Source organism: Sycon ciliatum, chromosome 1, assembly GCF_964019385.1.
Source record: "Sycon ciliatum chromosome 1, ocSycCili1.1, whole genome shotgun sequence".
NCBI lineage: Eukaryota > Metazoa > Porifera > Calcarea > Leucosolenida > Sycettidae > Sycon > Sycon ciliatum.
The window spans coordinates 40513991-40530072 of NC_088643.1; the positions used below are offsets into that span (position 1 = coordinate 40513991).

Consider the following 16082-nt stretch of genomic DNA (forward strand, 5'->3'; position numbering starts at 1 on the left):
CCAAACATGCATACTCTGTAGGAAGTCAACAAAATACTCTGTAATTTGCTCAAAGCAATTGCCCTGGTTTGGAGCTTCACACTAAAGAGAGATGAGCGCGACGCATGAAGGATAAAGGCACCGGGTTTGTACCTGTGTGACTTTCAGCTTGTTCTCCCAGGCGTTGATGCGCTGCTCGAATGGCTTCTTGTACGGTGAGAACGCCATACTCTGTGTCATGACTATGTGATCATCAAGCAGCTGCGAGCATTCTTCACTGGCGCGCATGATGGACGTTCCGGTCTCCTTGTATGCTATAATTTCCAGAACAATCGCCTTCCACTGATCCTCCATGTTGTCAAGAGCCTACACACAATCGGAATGGAAAACGAAATTCAAGACAAGACAGAGATAGGGTGCTGCCTGGAGAGCTATAAAATAGTCGCTACTCGCTATATTCTCTAGATGCTTCAACTCTCAAACACCAAGAACACCAAGCCCATGAAAAATATGCTTCACCACATCGATTTCCCCACAACTCAAAAGTGTGCCAATTCAAAACAGCAGCAGAACTCCTAAACATGATGACTCACAATGCAATGATCACGACCAAATAGAGCAAGTCCAGCAGCGGCCATACCTGTTCAATAGAGAATTCCTTGCCGGCGACCTCAGCCACCTTGGATATCACATCAATGTGCTCGTCCATCTTCATCTCCAAGCACTTCTGAAAGGTGAATGATGGCTTGGGGCGCACTTGAAAGCCAAGGTCAGCTGAAAGCTGCAGCAGAAGACATGAGTGAACAGAGAGCAGTACGAGAATGAGCACAGTGCATACTAGTGACTCAGCGATGGTAGACAGTGGAAAACAGCATGAGATGGAGATGGGTTGAGGATGAAGAATTCTCTTCCTGCACTAACTTTGTGAACGCATTTCGCACACACAAATGGAAGCATCCAAGTCACTTGACATATCCCAGAGCTGTGCCCGAACCCCGAGGTGGCCATGCATGGCTGCGTTTCTCACCTGATCCCAGTGGCGAGTACGCATGCCTGGGTTTCTTAGAGCTTGAATGAGCGGCACGTAGGGCTTGAACTCCTCGATCTGACGCTTGATCTCGTCTGCAACGCCTTGACAACCTGGTTTGTCCTTGAAAAGCTTGGAACACTAGGGATAGGCAAGCATGTACAAGCAAGCACACACACACGTACATGTATATCGTATGCACAGAGCCCGTGACTGGATAGTCACAAGTGGAACTAATACTGGGATTATGAGAACTACAAGTATTCTAAGAATAAGGCTCTAGCCAAAGTAAGCAGGGCACAAGTGCAGCACCCCCCCCCCCCCCCCGCCCCCCCCCTGCTCTGATGGAGTACCCCTTACTCATTTTTTAATTTTTTTAAGTTCACGCAACGAGAATGCGTCCACAAATCGATAGTTCAGGGTACATGCTGCGCCCATACGTTGCACTTTCATGTGACAAGGAATGATGTGAAAAATGGGGGAAATGGGGAATGGGGCAGGTGTTTGTTTCCCTTGCCCACTCCTCCTGCTATTTTTTCCTAGATAGAACTCTGGAAGAAGTTACTAAGAACATTCGGGCTGGAATTGCTCTGGAGATTTCGGATCATTCCCCAAATAGAATTGCCACTTTTCATCAACCTCTGAGAAAGCACTGAAACTTCCTGAAGAGCAGTTGGTGCACGTTGGAGCACTGCACAGACATTGGGAAATCATCAGTCCATATGGTACAGACTAACTATGATCATATTACTGCAACACCAACGCATAATACGGATACCGGCATGTCAATCTCAGCATCTGTAAGCCATTTGCAATTGGTTGCTGAAGTATATGATGACGTTCTGTATTATAAATTATAATACTTCAGGCCCGTCGCACCGACTTTGGAGGTGGGGTGGCCTTGGAAGGGGGGTCTGGGGGTCGTCCCCCGGGAAATTTTTCAAAAATTGAAGCCAATTGCAAGCATTTCCGGGCATTTGGTGCCATTTCAGTGTAACTACAATGAAAGACTTTTCGATTCTGCAACAAACCAAGAAGATGCTACGATCGGGGACATGGGTTCTTCATTATCTTCCCACGGGAAAAATTTCAAAAATTGAAGCCAATTTGCAAGCATTTCCAGGCATTTGGTGCCATTTCAGTGTGTTGTGAGTGCAATGAAAGACTTTTTTGATTCTGCAATAAACCACGATCGGGGACAAGGATTCTTCATTATTTGCCAGGTTTGGGCTGAGCTGCGATCATGCATAGAGTGTGCTCCAAAAAAAAAAAACGGCCGAGAAAGTGGGGCGGCCTCAGCCGCCCCAGCCGCCCCAGCTGTGACGGCCTTGTACTTTGCAAATACAGTAAAACTTGTCAAGGCGACCACTCGAATAAGGCAACCACCTGTCCTAGAAGACCACTGAAACCAGGACTAAGGGATGCTATTTCCAGTCAAATGACCCTGGTAACAGAGACCACGTTCGGAAGGTCCCATGAGCGGTCGTCTTAGACAGGTTCCACTGTATGATGATGCCAGAGGAATAATCAAGAGAAATTAGACTAAACCCAGCAAAAGTCCAGGAAAGCAGTGGTCAGTCGGTAGTGGTCAGCAAGCATGCTTTTCCTACCTTGTGCATAGTTCGGAATGAAGAGCTGACGTTGCTCTCCATCGACTCTGGATCAATGTTTGTCAGTGGCTCATTGTTCCAAGCATCATTCCACACCAGCCAATCAGCTGCCGTGATCCACAGGTTCTTGTAGGGCTCAAACATACGTACCAGCTTCATCAATTTCTCATTCTGTACAGCGGCACCAGCAGAAATAGTAGCACCAGCAGAACCAGCAGCAGAAGAAAGTATTGGTAAACCTATAACAGTGCATACACACAGACTGCTACCAACTTTCAACATAGCCTATTATTGGAAAGGCTTCCTGTCTGAAGCCTTTCCATACTGGTACTCGATGTTCCAGTTTTGTGACACGAGAATGGCACGAGAATTAGTGTACCGCTGAGTGTACCGCTATACACGTGGTCGACACGTAGTCGACACGTTGTTGATACTTTTTTGACACGTGACCCCGTCAACGGTCTGCTTTGTGCCAATGCCACTCGGTAAACGCCGATGTCGCGTACGACAAAGACGACTATCCCGTACGCGAAATAGTTGAGAATTGCATGACGTGGAGCTGACGGCAAGGACAACTGCGAGGAGGCCCCTTTCGGTACCCCTGACGGGAAGGAGAACTGCATAGCTGCAGAAGTCGACGAAGTCGAACGAGGAAGCCCCTTTTCCGTACCCCATACTGCAAAGTGCCATTGATGGATACCTTTTGCACCTGGAACGACCCCTTAAACGCTGTCGCGGCGACTATCCCGTACGCGAACTAGTTGAGAACTGCTGACGTGGACCTTTTGCACCTGGAACGGCCCCGTAAACGCTGTCGTGTCGGCGGAGTGAATGTGCAGGGTACTAGGGTGAAAAGAATTGCTGCAAAGACGTCCCCTCTACTAGGCTCTAGGCCTTTGCCTTTGGAGACATGGCGAACTGAATGCGCAGGGCGAAAAGAATTGCTGCAAAGACGTCCGCTCTAGGCCTTTGAAGACATCGTGGGAACTCCTTCCGGTACTATAAAACTGCTGACGTGGCCGTGGACATGTACATGGAGAGTCATGGTGGGACTTCATGTACATGTGGGAATTCCTTCCGGCACCCCCGTACCGCAAAGCCAACGGTGGGGAAGGAGAAGTGCAGACGTGCAGGAAGACGAACGAGGAGGAACCAGGACGAGCGAGCAATGGCAGGACTAGCTGGACCGTAAGTAATAGCTGAATTGTGCATGACAACTTGACATCCATGCGGCACTCGCCACTTGCCACTGCATATTTCTTGTCCACTAACAATGTCTCTCCTCTGCCCCCTGTGTGTCCACGGCCCTGTTGCTGAATTGGCCCGATGAATCGAATGTCTTCCGCAACTGGAACGGCCCCGTGAACGCTGTCGCGTCGGCGACTGAATGCGCAGGAGGGAAAATATTGCTGCGAAGACGTCTCCTCTAGACGACGGTAAGGCACCCCATTGATATGTTGCCAGTGTGTGCCAGGGAATGAGGAATGATGAAGGGTACGGTGGGACTGTAGACCTGTTACCTTCTACTAAGGCTGTGTTTACATGAAGCGTTTCAACCCGGGTTGAGTTCGACCCGGGTCAGATTTCAACCCGCCATGTGCACAAAATGAATGGCGCGTTCACATGACGCATTGCGCTTGACCCGGGTTGAAATTTCGCCCCGGGTTGATTTCAACCCTCCCCCCAAGGGGAGGGTTGAAATCAACCCGGGTCAAGAAAATCGTACAAACGTACTTCTGTGCGTATCTCGCGCCAGGTTTGAACGGCACTGCAGATGCAAATTTCGCGCGAACGGATTCACGTGACCATACAGGACTGTAGAAGTGGACTTTTGGCGGCATATCAGTATTTGACCCGGGTCAACTGTCTTCATGTAAACACTCACCTCTTTTGTCTATCGTACAGACTTTCAACCCGGGCTGAACTCGACCCGGGTTGAAATTTCTCATATAAACACAGCCTAACACGTTATCAGGTGGAGAGTGTCTTGTACTCACGTTATCAGGTCGAGAGCGTATTGTAGTCACTCTCTCTATTCCTGTACTTCATTACGTTTAAGGTGTACGTATAACTTCTCAAAAAAAATTAATGGTCTACAGTCGTGTCGGAAGGGTACGGTGGGACTGTAGACATGTTACCTTCTAACACGTTATCAGGTGGAGAGTGTCTTGTACTCACGTTATCACTATATCAGGTCGAGAGCGTATTGTAGTCACTCTCTCTATTCCTGTACTTCATTACGTTTCAGGTGTACGTATAACTTTTCCAAAAAACTTAATGGTTCACGTCTTCAGATAGAGAGCGTATTGCACCCACTGTCTAGTCTCTGTAGTGCATTGAGATTTTGTTGATCGAACATGAAATGGATACACAGACAAAGCCAGGCCAAGTACATGGCGAGATGTCGCCAGAAGAACGTCTTCAGGTAGAGCGCGTATTGCACCCACTGTCTAGTCGATTTTGTGGATCGCACATGAAATGGATACACAGACAAAGCAGGCCAAGTACATGAGAGAGTGGACGATGTGCAGATCGACACGGCCTGCGGGTACTTCATTAAAGTTACCCGTGACACTAGGATAAAAGTTAATCACTGCAAAAACATTGCCAAGTATGTGAGCACTTTGGACTTGACAGAAGAGTGCACGGGCGACGTTGACAAAACATACTGCGGTGACTGTCACTATCATGACAGTAGGGCACATCGCACGCAGCATCGCAGATCGTGTCGAATTGCGCATCATAATATTGCAAAATTGCTCCTGTGCATGCAAGTGGATTTCATTGCACTTCTCAGTTTGGGAAATGCTCGATTATGACAATTCTCCGTGTGAGTGCACTAGCCCTGAACAGACATGTAGGTGAACCGTTTGTGGTGTCTCATAGCCTACCTCACGACCTTCTGCTTTCTTTCTTCATCACTTGTATCTTGCAGGTATATCATCCCGTGACGACCACATTGAAGTCTGAATTTGAAGTGTGAAGATGCTTCAGCAACCACATCGTACTTTTCCATTGCTTTCATTGTGCTTCTACTGTGCATGTGTGTAACTTGTGGGGTAAACATGTGATGACATTGTATGCTGGCGACACGGTCAGATGTTCATGCGTCTAACGTACACCTGCATGTTATGCATTGAAAAGGGTTTGCCACTTGCGATCCTGGGACGAGTATCAGGTCCGCTTTGTCCTGTGTGGGCTGTATCAGATTGCTGTTCACTTCTCTATCTGTTGGATATGTGACTTTCTGCAAGTTTCTGGTGTATGATGGCCACGTCCTTGCTTGTCACTTTGTATGATATTACATTCTGTATTCGCTGCTTCCATGGCATGGTCTGCAAACTGCAATCATTGGGCAAATGTCATGTTTGCTATGTTGTGCTTTGGCCGTCAGCTTGTCTACACGCTGTAGTTGAATTATTTTTGTTTCACAACTGACTTCCTCAAGTACGGTGGCCACTGCTTTGCATGGCATTATACATGAAGAATTTCCTGTTTGTGTCGTGTGCATGTGCGTATGTGTGCGTGGCCACGTGTGTGTGCCGTGTGCATACACATGTTTGTGTATCTGTGTGCGGGGTAGCGAGGCGGGGAGGGCTGGTATGTATCAGTGTGTTATTGCAGTCGCATGGCTACATACAGTACATCGCGCGTGTGGTCATCATGTTTACCTTCGGGGTTGGGGTGGGGAGGGAACGGAAAAAGAGCTGAAATTATCCATATAAAAATCGCTCTGTGAGCGGTTCTGAAAAACCTTTACTGGTACTGCCCCGTCGTAAAAGTAAGAAATTAGAACTGGCCCATTGTCCCCCCAAATGCGAACTGATCCACCTAAATCGCGAATGACGGGACCCGAACGCACCAGTAGCACGAGGTTCCTACCTGTGGATGCAGATGGGGACGTTGGTCCGGACCATAAGCCATGTACTGTACTAGCGGTAGGCTTCCCTATCAAAATAATAAATTCTACTGCTACTACTGGTGTTACCCTATGATAATTACCGTGATCCTGTGCCCTCCCGACCTCGTGCTACTGGTGCGTTCGGGTCCCGTCATTCGCGATTTAGGTGGATCAGTTCGCATTTGGGGGGACAATGGGCCAGTTCTAATTTCTTACTTTTACGACGGGGCAGTACCAGTAAAGGTTTTTCAGAACCGCTCACAGAGCGATTTTTATATGGATAATTGAAACCCTATGTGGAATGCGTATTGTTTGTTCGTTGGCTCGGTTGTGGTTGTTGTCATTGTTGGAATACCAAACCAATACGAGTGCTGCTCAACAAGCAACAAGAGGCATGTGGGTAGTGGAGACGTCAACGAACAGCAAAGAATAGTCCCGCGTGCTAGTTTGTACGTGAAGTGTGTGAGTTACAGTGAGGACTGCATCCCACTTGCCTGTGTGGATTCGCAGGAAGCATGAGTTTCGAAGTCTGAAGAGAATGTTGAACGATCTCTGCTGGGATGATGGCTGCACCATAGCTCAGTGGTTAGAGCATCGCTGGCTACAAGCGAGGGTCCCTGGTTCGCGTCCTGGTGGTGACAGTCAATTTTTTCTTCACACTTTTCCCGTTTGAATCTTTTCCCTCAAACCAATGAATAATAGTGTTAGAGTTAGAAGTTTAGGAGTTGGTGGACAAGCCGTTGATTATCCACTCTCATTGCAATATCAAAAAAAGTATTCTTTCTAGACCAAAGAGTGGTATATTTGATAAAATTTAATAACAATAGAAATATTTACGATACTTCTCCAGACGTTTCGTTGTTCTGAACAACATTGTCAGTGGATAAAGAATGCTTCTTTATCCACTGACGATGTTGTTCAGAACAACGAAACGTCTGGAGAAGTATCGTATATATATCTATCGTTATTAAATTTTCTCAAATATACCACCACTCTTTGGTCTAGAAAGAATACTTTTTTGATATTAGAAATTTAGGTTAATTGTCCGTAGACACATGTATACCTGCATGTGTCTGTGCATGTGTTCGTGCATGTGTTCGTGCATGTGTCTGTGCCACACACCCACACGTGCAGGCGTACATGCAAGCACTCGCACATACACCCCCCCCCCCCCCCACACACACACATACTGTACATGCACAAACACACGCACGCACACCCACACACGCACGCATGCACACATACACACACACACACACACACACACACACAAGCACATACACACAAGCACACACACATGAACACACACACACACACTGACTTCCTCACTTACCGAAGACACCGGCAACTCAAACAACCTCTCTCGCTGATTGATGATCTGGGACTGTTGTTGGTAGTCTTTGAGCAGACCAGCAACGCGTCTAGCCTCCACAGCGGTTTCTTTCGCACGCCCAAGATCAGTGTAGCCGGAGAATCCAGCCACTGCCAGCTACGAAAAAGCAACAACAGAATAGATGTGTTTGTTCCACGCGAAAAGGGAACAAAGACAAGCCCTTAGGATAATTAAATCGCAGCTCATTGCTGGAGAAAGTAATGTCAACGTGCCATTTCACCTGTTTGCATCATTGTACACAGCAATATTTTGCACTTACCTCCAAAGCATCCACTTTGTCGACATAATCCGTCCGATCAGTCAGGAGATTCTTCTTGAAATGCTCTTCATCATGCGCTTGACTAACAGTGACTTGCTCCACCTGCCTTTCTAGCTTGGCTGGCCAGCCGACCAACGTCCAGCTACAGTGGCCACATTCAATACCCAGAGAAATGCGACATTCTTACAACACCCAAGTCAAGCACTATCCGCCTCATTCAGAATTGAAGCTATTCGCTGCGCATCCATAGCTGTACCATGGCATGGTACAGTGTTCCCATGTGACAAGCGGATTCAAACTCATAAATCGAACAAAGCTATGCCATGCACGTGGTGATGCGTGGAAAGGATTTACCCACCGCTATGGATGGACATTTTTTAGGACATCGTCTTTTCGATTTCCTTGGCTGAAGATGACAGTGTTGTGCTATGCATGGTTGTCATGGCAAATACGGTGGAAATGTCATGGCGGTCTGGCATCCTCGGCTGGAGAACCGACCATTACCACTCCAACGGCTTGCCATAATGCGAACAAGCGAGCCCAAAGCGGCCAGCCACCACCTCAGCCATGGTGGCCATTTCGTGCCAGTACATAAACCCGAGAGCAAAGTCTCCCAAGAGAAGAAAACCAGTATAATGTTGTGCCCGTAATGAGGCACAGAACATAATTCCTTTCAACCCAGCAGCGCCATGACCAGGCTATGTTGCATCGTGTGTAAGCCATGCACTACATCATCACCACTAATTTAAACCCAATGCCCTAGCAACTGATTTTGGAAGTAGTCAGAGGACTGCGGTCAACAGTGCATCATCCACCTTGTGAGACAAGCTACCCTGTGTCAAACATGTACCTGCTGAACTAACGAGTAAGGCATTCAAAGACTCAGGCACTTTGTCATGGGCACTGCACCATAGTAGCAACCACTGTACCCTAGTAGTGTCAGGGCCGCGCTTGGCGGGTTTGTGACTTGGCTTAGATCAGTCTAGTGGCTACCCAGGTAGACGACCAATATAGTCGCCATCCAAGTTGCTAGCTCACATAGAACGACAGGTTTCTAATTCCACTTGAACAGTGTTTATTTGAACCATTGCAGTACTAGATCGAAAGATCAAGTGTGTAGAGTCAAAAGACTAAAGCAGGAGAGAGTCGGAGTGACTCTCTCAGAATCGAGAGGAGTAGTGAGCTCCCCGAGAATCGAGGATGAATGTTAACAAAACAGCTCCTTATATATGCTACATTATGTGATCAAAAGTATACAGTGGCAAGAATGCGTAAGGATTATTTCTATATTACAAACAGTGGTGCAATATGTGCAATCAGCCAAACTAGAATATAGTACAAAGAATGATCAATCAATACGGGGAGCTCGCTCACCCACATTACATGAAAGAGTTACAACTATGCGTGATGTCCGAGGTTATTCGTACGGCGATCGTGCGACGGAGCCTGGAGTACGCTGACGGATGTTGCCGCAGCTAGAGCGCGCCGCCTTCGTACGGTGTCTTGATTGGGTCACCCTTCATCTTCTGCCCCGTATACGCGTAGGCTCTTCCCTCTCATTACCCCGTAGGGCGCTGCACGGTCAAGCCGTGACCTCAAAAAGGGATAACGGAGTCCGCAGTGCGCGAAGCACTTGCAGGACCCTTTACGTCGTACGACGCGAGAAGAGGTGCTGTTGTGTTCACTACTAACACCTCAAAAGTTTCAGGATCGCACAGACGCCACAAGACAAAAGGTCACGTAATTCTTTACGGACTATAATGAATGAACAGTAGAATACATTGAGAAGAAGAGACTGGAAAAATACGAACTACATCGGAAAGAGAACTCTAGAACACTAAAGAAAAACAAAACCACAGCATCAAGGAAAAGAACAACGCATGATAGGTAAAGCGCTGGCCAGCCACAAGCGGTGACAAGGTGCGTCCAACTTTGGCATGAGCGTACAGAAGAGCGTACAGCGCTCGGAAAGCGGAAGCTAAATTTGGCGGCAAAGCGACAGCAATAGTACGGCGCGCGGCACATAAGCAGTACGAGGCGAGGCACGTATACGCGTGTGCGGCAAACATTACACACTATGTACCATATATGCATGAACAGCGCGGGGCGCATACTAACTCATTCAACATCAGTGCGCGGCGCAGGCATCTAGCTAGCTGGCGCAAGCATGATCATAATTGCATGGCATCACGCAATCAGCGCACATAAATCGCGCATCAAATAAATAAGTAATCAAACACCAATCAACACATCAACTAAATAAATCAACGAGCTAGCAAGAACACAATTCAAAAATGCTACGAAGAAATAATTACTATTCTAGTCGGTTATTCGCATGGGACCAAGCGCAATGTCCAAGCTGATGAACTGTGATTGCACAAGGTAAGCCCAAGCTCCTGAGCTAACCGTTCTGGTGTGCAGTCTTCTTCGTGCTGCAAACACACACTACACAATGTGTCGTATCTCGTAACAAGTACTGTACCAAATCACAACGAACACTAACAATACGCAATAGTAAACAATAATCAAAAACACTACGCAAAAAAGCAAAGCAAGCAGCACCTAGCCAGGGAGACAAGCCGGAGTCACGGTCGCAACGAGATCTCGACGACACCCCAGAAGACCTTTCTCCGACACGATACACAACATTCTCCCCACCAAAGGGCTTCAACCACACTGATCACAAATCAAGACGAGGTGGTGGTCGAACGGTACGACGAGATCGACGCGTAGCTTGCGGTTCAACGGTCGTCGAAGGTATTTCAACATCATCGACGACGTTGACTGGATCAGCGCTCGCGGGTGTCTGCGGCTGCGGCTCAGCGTCCACAGCAGGCGGCTCAACATGCTCCTTCGCTACTTCCAACGGAACCAAGCGTTGAATGGGCCGTAGCATGGACGATTGGCCAACTTGGACTTTGGCCACTCTGCACTTGCCATCTCTTCCAGGATACAGCTCTGCGACCCTACCCAAGCGCCATGATTGCCGCTTCCGGTTGTCGTCGGCAATAAACACAACGTCATTCACGACAATCGGAGTTGACTTCGACCGATGATACTCACTGAGACGAATGAGATACTCAGACGACCAACGCTGGTTGAGGTGCTCGTAGACGGTGTGGACATACTTGACTCGAGCGGACAACTGCCGTGGATCGAGTGGTCTGTCAGACGAGGCAATACCGGTTGCAAAGATGTCTCCCAACATCATGGCTGGAGTCAGCGGCGACTCGTCAGCTACATCCGTAGAAACCGGAGTGAGGGGTCGAGAGTTGACGACTCTCTCGATCTCCGTCAAGACAGTGAACAGCTCGTCTCGACTCAATGACGCTCGACCGAGAACCTTCTTCAAGGGAGCTTTCACACATGCCACCAGACGCTCATAGAACCCTCCATGCCACGGGGCAGATGGCGGATTGAATAACCACGGGATTGCCACCTTGTCTGCGGCGGACTTGAACGTCGTAGCATTATCTGAACGTATACGCAGCGGCTTCCCACGACGGGCGATGAAACGACGCAATGCTAGCAGGAACACCTCTGTCGACAGGCTATCCACGAGCTCTAGGTGCACTGCGCGAGTAGTACCGCACACGAAGAGTGCGACCCACACTTTCTGAACATTTGATGAACTGCGCACGTACAACGGACCTGCATAATCAATACCTGTGAGACCGAATGGCTGGTGGTGCTTCACCCTGTCTGAGGGCAACGGCGGCATCTCCTCAGCAGCAGTCTGTGCGCGAAATCTGCGGCAAACAATGCACTTCTCCGACACGCTACGAAGAAACCGACGAGCTCCGAGAATCCAGAACTGCTGTTGTAGAAACGCAAGCACGCTCTCTACACCCTGGTGCATTCGCTGAAGGTGAGCATCACGCAGAAACAACTCACTTAGATGACATCTGCCCAGGATGATCGGATGCTGAACCTCGTAGGACAGATCGCTCTCCTGCAGACGACCACGAACTCTGAGCAAACCAGCTTCATCCAGAAACGGAGACAACTTGAACAGCTTCGAACCCTTCTTCAGTGGCTCCTTGCTCCGCAACTGGGACAACTCCTTGGGGAAGCATTGCTCTTGGATGGCGCGAAACATCACAGACTCAGCAGATGGAATCAATTCTGCACGCGAAACACCCTTGTGTCGCCATGACAGCATACTTGCGACCAAACCGCGAGCTCGTTGCCACTTGGAGAACTTCTCCCACGGCCAAACAACTGGAGTGTCAACCTCCACAGCCGACACGCGTGCTTCGGTGACGGACTCATTGGTGCTCTGAAACGAGATGACTGGTGGCCACTGAGACTCATCGCTCAACCATGACGGACCATGCAGCCACATCTCCTTCTGCAAGTCACACACTGGGACACCACGCGAGACAAGATCTGCAGGGTTGCTAACTCCTGGACAGTGACGCCATTCTACTTGCAGCTTCTGCGAAACTTCTTGCACTGCAGCAACTCGATTAGCAACATACGTCCTCCAGAGATACGACGGCTTTGAGATCCAGTGCCATGTGGTTAGGCTGTCTGTCCACCCCACAATCCTTTCAATTGGCACTCTCAATTCATTGACGACAAAGGACAACATCTTCACGCCAAGACACACAGCCGACAATTCCAGACGCGCAAGAGTGGGACGTACAAAAGGTGCAACCTTCGCCTTCGCACACAACAAGGAAGACGTCAAACCAGACACAACATAGAAACAACAGCCATAGCCCTTCTCGGATGCATCTGAGAATACATGCAACGTGACTGGAGCATCTGGAGTACACCCGATCCATCTGGGGATTTTAACGGAAGAAAGCGCTGCGAGCTCTCCCCACCATGAAGCACATCGGACAGCCAAATCAATAGGGAATGAGTTATCCCAACCACCGCCGAGCTTCCAACTCTCTTGCAACATCATCTTGCCTGGCACAACTGCGGGTGACGCCCAACCTAGCGGATCGAACACAGCGGCAACACAACGCAACAACGCACGACGAGACCAACCAGACACTTCCTTGGGACACTCAACATCACCGAGCGCAGCCACCGAAATACAATCTGACTCGGTGTTCCACACAATACCCAGTGCCTTGGAACCAGCCTCGGGGTCTGAGGTCATCGTGTTCCCTCGCCACTTCCGCAACTCCATGCCTGCTCCCTGCAAAACATTAACGCTATACTCCTGCAGCTTTTCAGCATCCGCACAGCATGGCAAGCTAGAAACGCAATCATCAACATAAAAACTACGCAGCAGCAGCTCTATGATATCACGCTCAGCAGCAGAAGCAGACTCGAATGCACTATCGAGATGAAAGCGCAGCACAGCACTAAGTATGAAAGGAGAACAATTCACTCCAAAAGGCAGCTTCTTTAAACGCCAGATACACATTTCTTCGCTACCTATCTCAGGCCAAACAAAACGCAGATATGGCCTATCTTCTTCACGCATTCCGATCATAAAAAAAGCCTTGCGAATATCGGCTTGTACAGCACATTCATACTCACGGAACCTGAGGAGGATGCCAGTGAGATCCGGTAGGAGTGATGGCCCGGGATCGACCATGTCGTTTAGGGATGGTGCTCCGGTGCAGGCGGCGGATGCATTGAAGACGACCCGTGTCTTCGTCGTTGAGGCGTCGCTACGGAATACGGCATGATGCGGCATGTAATAGCCGGCTTCCTCCGGATGCGGTTCCTTTTCAATGGCATCCAGCTTCAAGTACTCAGTGATGAGGACGTCATCATACGCTGGACGTTGACCTCGTCTCTGTAGCTGCTTCAGCAGTGAGTGTGCCACTGCCATCGCTTGGTTTAGGTTGGCTGGCGGACGCTTCTCAGATCGCCATAGCAATCCCACTTGGTAATGAGGGCCTTGCCGCTCTATCGGGAAGTCCGGTAACGTCTCAGCTATTTCCGGCACCTCTTCCATCTTCCACAGTCGGTCAAGTTCAATACAACTCACACTGACGGTCGCTGACTTGGTTTCACTATTAGCCGGTCCTGACAGCACCCAGCCTATTTCAGTGTGCCAGGCCGTCTCTCCATTGATTTGCTCCTTGCGGAGAAGGAACTCATTGCAGTAGTCAGCTCCAATCAGCATGTGCACTTCGCTTGATCCGGCCTTTGTCGAGTCATCAGACAGCTGCAATCCCTGTGACTGCCAACGTGCAATTGTGCTGTCTGCTAGCGGATCGAATCGGAGACCTAGCGACTTCTTTTGCCAGGCATTGACGGAAATGGACTTCGTTGCACCCTTGATGGTGACACGGTACCTGTCCATCTTTTCAAACTTCGGCTCCACGTCAAACGCCTTCAGCCTGACAGTTTGCGATCCAAGGTGTGCCGGTTGCAGCGAGTTCACCAGTGGCGCGGTGATGAACGATGCCTGCGCACCTGGGTCGATGAATATGCGTACACTGGCCTTTCGGCTAGGTCCTTGTACCTCAGCCACGCCGGTCATCAAGTGCACGCTGTTTGCACTGCATTCATACGTACCGACTTTCGATTCGGCTATCGGTTCGGATGTTACCTGTTTGTCCTCTCTGTGCAGTAGACTGTGGTGTCGCTTGTTGCAGTGCTTGCAACGACCCTTGTTCTGACAATTCATCACTCGATGTCCTGGTCTCAGGCAGTTGAAACACAGTCCCTCTGCCTTGACGTACGCGTTTCGGTGCTCAGACGCCATAGCTGACAATTTCTTGTTAGCCTCATCAACGCTGACCGTCAAACACTCTGCCGACGCAAACGGTATACGTTTGTCGCTGGTGCTAGACTTGGCAGGCTTCAGCTTGCTACGTCCGTGGGCTGTTTGGTAAGCCATACCATCCTCCGCAAACGCCTTCAAGTCCTTCGTGTAACATCTCTTCTCGATCAAGAAGGCCTTAGTTTCTGCCGACACAGCTTCTAGCAGGACTTGACGTACGACACATCCGAACAATTCAGTGTCGTCCAGCTCACCGATTTGTCCGCGGCTAGAGGTACGGCTAGGCCTGGCGAGTTTTGCCCACTTCTCCGTCTCGCGCGTCACTCGTACCACAAACTGGTAGAAACTCTCATCACTTTTCTGCTGTATGGCCATCAGGGCTTGCCACGCTTTGTCGGCGGTCTTCCCATGCGCCATCAGCAGCTCGCGCTTCGCTTCGGCAAAGGTGTTGCAGCCATAGCATGCACCTTCCAACTTGCTGCCAGCAACAGCCACGCGCAAGCGGATCAGGTACTCGTCGTCGCTGAACTCATTTTGCTTTGCCACATCCTCGAACAGTTCGAGATAGGTCTCAACAGTCTGCTTACCGTCGAACTTCGGCATCTTGATGGCAGCCCTCTTGCTCGCTAAACTGCCATTCGTCGTATTCAACAAAGTGCTCTCATCACTCTGAGTCTCTCGTGTGTGCTGGACTTGCAACTCCAAATCTGCAATCCTCGCAAGCAGCTGCTCGTCATCTTTCCTTTCCAATCTACTTCCTGCTCGTTCGTCGCGCTCTCTGTCTGCACGCACTTTCTCCTCGTGCTTCTCGATACGCTCCTCTACGTAAGTACGCAATGCCTCTCCAGTGTAGCCATAAGCTTGACCATTTGCGATCAGCTTCGCTTCTAACTCATCCATGTTCACGCGTCTCTATCCTGGCGTGGTCGCCAAAATGTTGTGTTCACTACTAACACCTCAAAAGTTTCAGGATCGCACAGACGCCACAAGACAAAAGGTCACGTAATTCTTTACGGACTATAATGAATGAACAGTAGAATACATTGAGAAGAAGAGACTGGAAAAATACGAACTACATCGGAAAGAGAACTCTAGAACACTAAAGAAAAACAAAACCACAGCATCAAGGAAAAGAACAACGCATGATAGGTAAAGCGCTGGCCAGCCACAAGCGGTGACAAGGTGCGTCCAACTTTGGCATGAGCGTACAGAA

The 16082-nt window shown here is 49.2% G+C and overlaps 1 protein-coding gene and 1 long non-coding RNA gene across 2 annotated transcripts in view; one reads left to right on the forward strand and one right to left on the reverse strand.

Moving 5' to 3' along the window:
* The window catches only part of LOC135825737 (dynein axonemal heavy chain 1-like), a 100324-nt gene that overhangs the window by 50552 nt on the left and 33690 nt on the right, over positions 1-16082 (reverse strand). Inside the window, exons 16-21 of the mRNA XM_065338362.1 lie at positions 8170-8311; positions 7851-8006; positions 2617-2787; positions 1007-1147; positions 620-760; positions 133-345 (exon numbers count right to left, since the gene is read on the reverse strand). Of these exons, the coding sequence (XP_065194434.1) occupies positions 133-345; positions 620-760; positions 1007-1147; positions 2617-2787; positions 7851-8006; positions 8170-8311 (964 nt within the window). The remainder of the gene's footprint in view (positions 1-132; positions 346-619; positions 761-1006; positions 1148-2616; positions 2788-7850; positions 8007-8169; positions 8312-16082) is intronic.
* LOC135806993 (uncharacterized) lies at positions 3615-6095 on the forward strand. Its single transcript, XR_010551406.1, has 2 exons — positions 3615-4052; positions 5552-6095. It is a non-coding gene; the product is annotated as an uncharacterized LOC135806993 (long non-coding RNA).